The 9,661-nt window shown below is 35.6% G+C and overlaps 1 protein-coding gene across 1 annotated transcript in view; it reads left to right on the top strand.

Moving 5' to 3' along the window:
* LOC136027500 (kynurenine 3-monooxygenase-like) overlaps positions 1 to 9,661 on the top strand; it is a 26,682-nt gene that overhangs the window by 8,208 nt on the left and 8,813 nt on the right. The window contains exon 3 of the mRNA XM_065704816.1: positions 7,080 to 7,331. Coding sequence (XP_065560888.1) covers positions 7,080 to 7,331 — 252 coding nt within the window. The remainder of the gene's footprint in view (positions 1 to 7,079; positions 7,332 to 9,661) is intronic.

The following is a 9,661-nucleotide window of genomic DNA, read 5'->3' on the forward strand; positions in this document are numbered from 1 at the left end:
AAACTGAAAAAATGTAAAAAACTAAAAAAAACAAAAAAGAAAAAACACTCAAAGATAAATTACAGACCGGGACACAAATGACGACCGACACAGAGGGAATATAAATGACGACCAGGAACCTCAAAGAAAAATTACAGACTGGGACACCCGGACACAAATCACGACCGGGAATATAAATGACGACCGGGACGCAGGGACACAACTACAACGGGGACGCCGGGGGCACAGGCGGGATATATAATTGACGACCGAGACACAGGGATTGTTTGAATAGAAATTACACACCGGGACACCGGGACACAAATGACGACCGGGACACTGGGACAGAGGGAATATAAATGACGACCGGGACACTCAAAGAGAAAATACAAACTGGGACACCAGGACACAAATGACGACCGGGACACAACCAGATTTAAGTTAAAAAACAAAGGTTCGGCGATATGTACTTCATAGTGACGCTGAAAAATAAAGAAGAAGAAAAAAACTGAAAAAATGTAAAAAATCAAAAAAAAACAAAAAAGAAAAAACACTCAAAGATAAATTACAGACCGGGACACAAATGACGACCGACACAGAGGGAATATAAATGACGACCAGGAACCTCAAAGAAAAATTACAGACTGGGACACCCGGACACAAATCACGACCGGGAATATAAATGACGACCGGGACGCAGGGATACAACTACAACGGGGACGCCGGGGGCACAGGCGGGATATATAATTGACGACCGAGACACAGGGATTGTTTGAATAGAAATTACAGACCGGGACACCGGGACACAAATGACGACCGGGACACTGGGACAGAGGGAATATAAATGACGACCGGGACACTCAAAGAGAAAATACAAACTGGGACACCAGGACACAAATGACGACCGGGACGCAGGGAATATAAATGCTATTTATATGCACAGAATGTTGTACATTCGCATGTTTTACGTAGTTAAAAAAATATATCTATATCTATCTCTATTCACAGGTGGGACACAGGGACACAGCTACAATGGCGCGTAACTAATATGGCGCGTAACGACTTACGCGTGCGGGGGGGCTTGGGGGAGCGCGAAGTGCCCCACCAACTAGGTGTTGGGGTGGCGCGAAGCGCCACCCCAACAGCTAGTATATATATATATATATATATATATATATATATATATATATATATATATATATATATATATATATATATATATATATATATAAAAATAAGTTGTCTGTCTGTCTGTGGATGTATCAGGTGACGTCACCTGAAAAAACTGGATCAGGTGACGTCAAAACTGAAAAAACTAAAAAAAAGGCAAAAACTAAAAAAAAAACTAAAAACTAATAAAAAAAATAAAAAGCTAAAAAACTAAAAAAACTAAAAAAAGGCAAAAACTACAAAAAAACTAAAAACTAATAAAAAAAATAAAAAAGCTAAAAAACTAAAAAAAAACTAAAAAAACTAAAAAAAAGTAAAAAACTAAAAAAAACTAAAAACTAAAAAAAACTAAAAAAAAGGAAAAAAACTGAAAAATAAGCTAAAATAAAGGTAAAAACCAATAAAAAACTAAAAAAAAAAACTGAAAAAACTAAAAAAAGGCAAAAACTACAAAAAAAACTAAAAACTAATAAAAAAAGTAAAAAAGCTAAAAAACTAAAAAACTAAAAAAACTAAAAAAAGGTAAAAAAATAAAAAAAATAAAAAATAAAAAAAAACTAAAAGAAGGAAAAAACTGAAAAATAAGCTAAAATAAAGGTAAAAACCAATAAAAAACTAAAAAGAAAAAAAAGGAAAAAACTAAAAAAATTTTCATCTAAAAAACTAAAAAAAACTAAAAAAGGTAAAAACTAAAAGAACTAAAAAAGAAAAAAATAAATGACGACACTCAAAGAGAAAGCGACCAGGACAAAAGGAATGTTCGATTAGCAATCAACAAAGCACCGGGACACAGGGAGTATAAATGACGACCAGGACATAAGTAAAAAAAAACTATCTATATATATAAAAATAAGTTGTCTGTGGATCTGTGGATCGTGGATCAGGTGACGTCACCTGAAAAAATTGGATCAGGTGACGTCAAAACTGAAAAAACTAAAAAAAGGCAAAAACTACAAAAAAAACTAAAAACTAATAAAAAAAAATAAAAAAGCTAAAAAACTAAAAAAACTAAAAAAAGGCAAAAACTACAAAAAAACTAAAAACGAATAAAAAAGCTAAAAAACTAAAAAAACTAAAAAAAAGGCAAAAACTACAAAAAAACTAAAAACTAATAAAAAAATAAAAAAGCTAAAAAACTAAAAAAACTAAAAAAACTAAAAAAAGGTAAAAAACTAAAAAAACTAAAAACTGCCATGGTCAAAAACGAATGTATATACAGACCGGTACACCGGGATACAAATGACGACCGGGACACAGGGAATATAAATGACGACCGGGACACAGGGACACAACTACAACGGGGACACCGGGGGAAACAGGGGGATATAAATGACGACCGGGACAAAAAAACTAAAAAGAAAAAAAAACTAAAAACTAATAAAAAAAACTAAAAAATCTAAAAATCTAAATAAGCTAAAAAAGAAAAAAAAAGGAAAAAAATAAAGGAGAAAAACAAAACTAAAAAACGAATGTATATACAGACCGGGACATGGGGATACAAATGACGACCGGGACACAGGGAATATAAATGACGACCGGGACACAGGGACACAACTACAACGGGGACACCGGGGGAAACAGGGGGATATAAATGACGACCGGGACACCGGGACAGGGAATGGTCGATTAGCAATCACCATCAACAAAGCTCAAGGGCAATCATTAGAGTCATGAGGTATAGATGTGAATACAGATTGTTTTCCCATGGACCATTATATGTTGCATGTTCAAGAGTCGGTAAACCTGACAATCTATTTATATGCAAAGACAATGGGACAGCAAAGAATGTTGTATATTCGCAAGTTTTACGTAGTTAAAACCATATATATATATATATATATATATATATATATATATATATATATATATATATATATATATATATATCTATATTCACAGGTGGGACATAGGGACACAACTACAATGGCGCGTAACTATTATGGCGCGTAACGACTTACGCGCGCGGGGGGGCTTGGGGGGCGCGAAGCGCCCCCACCAACTAGGTGTTGGGGTGGCGCGAAGCGCCACCCCAACAGCTAGTATATATATATATAGTTATATACATATAAATCTATATTCACAGGTGGGACACAGGGACACAACTACAGTGGCGCGTAACTAATATGGTGCGTAACGACTTACGCGCGGGGGGGGCGCTTCGAGCCACCCCAACAGCTAGTATATATATAAAAATAAGTTGTCTGTGTGTCTGTCGAGTGACTTCATATTTGTGTGTCGCCTGACGTCATGTTTGTCGACTGACGAAAATACAGACCGGGACATCGGGACACAAATGACGACCGGGACACTGGGACATAGGGAATATAAATGACGACCGGGAAACTCAAAGAGAAAGCAACCGGGACACAAGGAATGTTCGATTAGCAATCACCATCAACAAAGCACCGGGACACAAATGACGACCGGGACACAGGGAATATAAATGACGACCAGGACACTCAAAGAGAAATTACAGACTGGGACACTGGGACACAAATGACGACCGGGACAAAAATGACGACTGGGACACAGGGAATATAAATGACGACCGTGACACTCAAAGAGAAATTACAGACTGGGACACCGGGACACAAATGACGACTGGGACACAGGGAAACAACTACAACGGGGACGCCAGGGGGCACAGGGGGATATATAAATGACGACGGGGACACAGGGAATGTTCGATTAGCAATCACCATCAATAAAGCTCAAGGGCAATCATTAGAATAATGAGGTATAGATCTGAATACAGATTGTTTTTCCAGATTGTTTTTACAGATTGTTATATATATATATATATTAAATAAAAAAAACATGTTTTTTTAACTGAAAGTAAGGAGCGACATTAAAACTTAAAACGAACAGAAATTACTTCGTATATTGTATACCGTATATCGTATATAAAAACTTGTTTTTTTTTATTTAATTTCTGAACGTTTTTGAATCAATGCATGTTTTGATTTTGGCTCTCCGCAGAGGAATAATTAAAACGAAATTTGCATTTTTTTTTTTGGCTAAATGACTTTCTCATAATTTTGATCGAATGATTTTGAGAAAAAAAGAGCGGGGGAGGAAGCCTAGTTGCCCTCCGATTTTTGGTTAATTAAAAAGGCAACTAGAACTTTTAATTTTTTACGAATATTTTTATTAGTAAAAGATTAATGTAACTTATAAATTAGCTTACGTAAAGAACTTTTGTATTCTCATATTTTTATTATATATATGAGGGGGTTCGCTCCCTTGTCAGATCCTCGCTCTTTACACTAAAGCTTAAATTTTATCCCAATTCATTAAGAATGACCCCAGAATCACAAAAGCCGTAGAATAAATAGATGAAATTACTAAAAATACTTTAACGTAAAGAGCGAGGTATTAGGTGGAGGTGAGCCCCTCAAATGGGTAATAATTTCTGTTTGTTTTAGGTTTTAATGCTGTTCCTTACTTCCAGCTGAAAGAACTTTTTCATATTTATTTTTTCATTGTGTTTTTAAATAATGCTAGTAAATCCTGCGCTCCCTTCATGGAGATTTTCTTCCCCCATGACAAATTATCGATGGAAAGTTCCATCCCCCTCTTCTCAACCCCTCCTCCAACCAAAAAAATCCTCCTAAAAACGCCTGTACACTTCCCAATAACCATTACTATATGTAAGCATTGGTCAAAGTTTGTAACTTGTTGCCCCTCCCATGGGGACTGTGGGGGAGTATGTCGTCCCCAAAGACATAGTTATAAGGTTTTTCGACTACGCTGAATAAAATGGCTATCTCAGAATTTTGATCCGTTGACTTTGGTAAAATAATTAGCGTGGGAGGGGGCCTAGGTGCCCTCCAATTTTTTTGGTCACTTAAAAAGGGCACTAGAACTTTTCATTTCCGTTAGAATGAGCCCTCTTGCAATATTCTAGGACAACTGGGTCGATACGATCACCCCTGGAAAAAAAACAAAAAAAAACAAAAAACAAATAAACACGCATCCGTGATCTGCCTTCTGGCAAAAACACAAAATTCCACATTTTTGTAGATAGGAGCTTGAAACATCTACAGTAGGGTTCTCTGATACGCTGAATCTGATGGTGTAATTTTCGTTAAGATTCTATGTCTTCTAGGGGGCATTTCCCCCTATTTTCTAAAATAACGCAAATTTTCTCAGGCTCGTAACTTTTGATGGGTAAGATTAAACTTGATGAAACTTATATATTTAAAATCAGCATTAAAATGCGATTCTTTTGATGTAGGTATTGGTATCAAAATTCTATTTTTTAGAGTTTTGGTTACTATTGAGCCGGGTCGCTTCTTACTACAGTTCGTTACCACGAACTGTTTGATATATATATATATATATATATATATATATATATATATATGTATATATATATATGTATATATATATATATATATATATATATATATATATATATATATATATATATATATATATATATATATATATATATATATGTATATATATATATATCTTGGGGTGGGGGGGGCGCGAAGCGCCACACCAACAGCTAGTTGGAAATAGAAAATTCTAAGTGCCACTTTACTAACCAAAAAGATTGGGAGGGGTAGGCAGCTATCCCCTCGCCCACGCTCCCTTTTTCACAAAATCGTCTGATCAAAATTCTGAGATTGCCATTTTGTTCAGCATAGTTGAAAGTTCCAATAACTATACCTTTGGGGATAGCTTGACCCCCCCCCACAGGCCCTAGAGAAATGGCTCTAAGCTACAAAATTTACCCATTGTTTACGTATGGTATTTGTCACTGGAAAGTATACACATATCTTTCTTCTGGGGAGAGGGGCAATTTTCGATTTGGGGGAATTAACTTCGATAGAAATTATCCGTAGGGATGGATGTTTCTGGGGGTGAGCTGTTCATATGAAATTTTATGTGGGGGGAACGTAACAGCATTTCTTTGCCAAATTCTTTTTGTTTGTCTTACGTTGTCTTTGCTGCCTAAATTTAACATGTAAAAATGTTCTGGAGGAACTTTTGAGTGGGGTTGGGATTTTCTGTAGGATGGGATTTCCATAGGTTTGGGAAATTTTCAGCGGAAAAAAATTATCCACGGATAAATTATCCGTATGAACAACTTCCCCCTGGGGGTAGGGAGGATTTCCAAGAAAAAATTCTACGGAGTGCAGATATCCGACATGATTCGAAAAATGATTAGGAATTGAATTCTTTTTTAAATTAAAAAATGTTAAAGAGAATTTTTAAGGGGGAAATATCCCTGGGGGAATTTCTGTGAGGATGGAATTGTCTGCGAGGAATATTCTGGAAGGGGGGTATTTTATGTGGTAGGAACTTTGAAGAATTTTCTGTGGGGGGAGGAAATTTCACATGGAGGGATGGTGGATTTCGCTGCATTGCTTGAAAAACAATTAGAAAAAAATAATTTCAACTGAAAGTAAGGAGCAACATTGAAACTTAAAATGAACAGGAATTGTTCTTTATATGAGGGGTGTTGCCCCCTTCCTCACCTTGCTCTTTGTGCTCGAGTCGGAATTTTTGTCCCAGTTCCTATTCCTTAAGAATGACTCCTGAAACACAAGGGCCGTTTAATTAGAGAAAAACCTCTTTTAAATTTTCGAGAATATTTTAACTTGAAGAGTGGGGTATTGAGGAGAAGGTGTGCCCCCCAATATACAGGATGATTCCTGTTAGTTTTTACTTTAAATGGTGCTCCTTACTTTCAGCTGAAAGAACTTGTTTTTGTATTTAACTTTTTTTGAGAGATCAAGACCTTAAAAAAGCCCTTTTCTTATTCCGATAGAAAAAATTCTTCCCTTTATGGTACATGTTTTTTTTTTTAAATTTTGTATATTTCGAGTGGAATAACCTGCTCTCATGGCCTGCTCTCTAATGGAGCTCCCGCCTACAATTTTTTTTAAGTTGTCACTTTAAGTTTTATTTCTGTGCAGTTCAAGATGCCAGAGAACCATCTTCACATCTGGCCGCGTGGACAGTTCATGATGATTGCTTTGCCGAATCAAGACAAATCTTGGACGGTGACATTATTTATGCCACAAGAAATATTCGACTCTCTAGACACACCTTCTAAGCTGATAGATTTCTTTGAAATTCACTATCGGGACACTATTCCCTTAATTGGCAAGGAAAAACTAGTAAAGGATTTCTTTGCTACAAAGCCATCACCAATGATATCTGTTAAAGTAAGTACATCTTATTTCCATAATCTCTTTGTAAATTGTTTTATCTCAAAACATAGATTGTCACACAATCGATCGATTAAATACTTTACTTACCCTTCGTCCCCACATTGTGAATTACCTTCTTGTGGAGCACCCACGCTATGGATTGCGGAATACGATAACCGCGATCTCAATGCGAGAAGATCGCTGAAGTTTTTCCAGAGAAACACATTTTGAATGCGGGAAAACCGCATGCAGAATAAGTGCAAGGTAAACAAGCTAGAAGATCTTAGGATGATTATCCCCCCTACAGCTTCTATTGCACATGTTTTTTCAAAAATTCCAGTCATTTGCTGACCTGACAGTTCAGTCTCCCTAGTAGCTTGTTGCCACGCCTTAACTCGTTGAATCTTTATCTTATTATGGTGATTTTTGTGGATTTTGTTGATCAGTAATTTTGAAATGTAATTACAATTACAAAATTTTTCTATATTTCCATCTTTATAATCCGCATGAGTTTTCTGCAAGTTTTTAAATTGGTAAACGAACGCGATTTACGTTTTTCCGCAAAATTGCTACAAAAAATCTTTGCGGAATCAGTAACTCGCAACGATTTTTCGCAATCCGCAGACTGTGGGAACGTTGAATCTTATCTTATTGGCGATTTTTGTGGCTTTTGTTGATCATTAATCTTGAAATCTCATTACGATTATCAATTTTTACAGTTTCCATCTTTATAATCTGCGTGAGTTTTCCGTAAGTCTTTAAATATGTCAACGAATGTGATTCACGTTTTTCCACAAATATACTGAAAAAAAATCTTTGCAGAATTAGTAGCTAACAACAATTTTTTGCAATCCGCCACATCGAATTAAATCACCATAATTCGTACCATCATCCGAACTCTGGTTTCATTATTTTACCAATGCTGATGTAAAATAATATTTAGTACCCACTACTGTACGCAAAAGGTGTTTCACCCATAAGTAATTTAGCATCCACATCAAATTAAATCACCTAAAACCTAATCACCGAAAACCTAACCCCATTTTTCCCCCCGGAATTTGTTTGTTTGCTCCTATGGATTAGCTAAATAGGTTTAATTTGCTCCCGTCTTATATCTTCGGTCAAAGGTAAAGAAAAAAAAAAACTAAAATTACGGCGGATAGCAAAATTGTCTTCTTCAGCCAGACAGAAACAGGTATTAGAAAATGATTCAAAACAAGAAAAAAAATTATGAAAACATTTGCATTAGGATTCTTCCTTGTAAAACGCAGGATTGAACCAAGAAACCTTAGATTGGAAACCTCAGCGTCATCCACTACGCCGTCACAAGGTATGAGCTTATTTGATTTTTCTTAGAATATGTTAATAAACTTCTCACAAAACACATGTCTGATAATAATCTACCTGGAAAGCCATTAGCCTTTAAGTGGTGTAAGTAAGTGGTTTGAGTGGTGTAAGTAAGATGAAACTGTGAAATGTCATTTTTTTGTGTTTTTAATTCAATTACCCTTTCACCGTCACTGAGAAAGGGTCATCATATTTTAGTTTTGTGTTTTGGTTTAAATTGTTTTTTTTTTTCAGTTTATTCTGCACTGAGGACGGTCAAGCAAAGGTCTTGACCAAAATATTTGCATAATTTTCAATTTTTTCACTGGCTGTTTATGTAGATTTTAGAGTTTTATAAATCTTATGGACATATATTTTAGGCATACGTAGTTTCTTTTCAACTTTCTTTTAAAAATGTTGTTTTTTTTTGCCAGAAATATACAAAATGTCTAACACCTTGTAATATTTGAGGAAGCAACGACTCTTTTCTGGCGAAAAATATTGTTTCAGACCCTAGCCTTCTGAATTTTTTTTAGGATTACCCAAGGGGAAAGTTATGCCTTTTTTGGTAGTCAAAAAGTAACTTCAGGGACAGGAAGCTTTCTGAAGCTGGTTTAAACTGGGACGTTTAGGGATATATAACCGAATAAATGGTAATTTTCAGCGTTAAAAAAGGATGTTCAAGTGCTATCAACATGTATGAACAGGGCCTATGTATATACCCAGTAAATTAGCACATGAATGAGCGTGTCTTGCATCTGATGTATGAGTCATTGACATTTTCATTCATATTAGACTTTTGACAATCTTGGTTTTCATAAGATCTGTGCCCTTTTATATCATGCCAACCAGCAAGATTTTCCAAAGTTTCTTTCTAGGTTTATGAAGAATACAGGGGAAAACTTGTTAAGATCGTAGATTTGTTGCCACCATTCATATTTGATACTTGTTGGTTGCTCGCTTACTCGCATGTTCTGATTTCTTTTCTCTATTATCATATATCTATTTAGGTGATTAAG

The sequence above is a fragment of the Artemia franciscana genome, chromosome 1 (genome assembly GCF_032884065.1).
Source record: "Artemia franciscana chromosome 1, ASM3288406v1, whole genome shotgun sequence".
NCBI lineage: Eukaryota > Metazoa > Arthropoda > Branchiopoda > Anostraca > Artemiidae > Artemia > Artemia franciscana.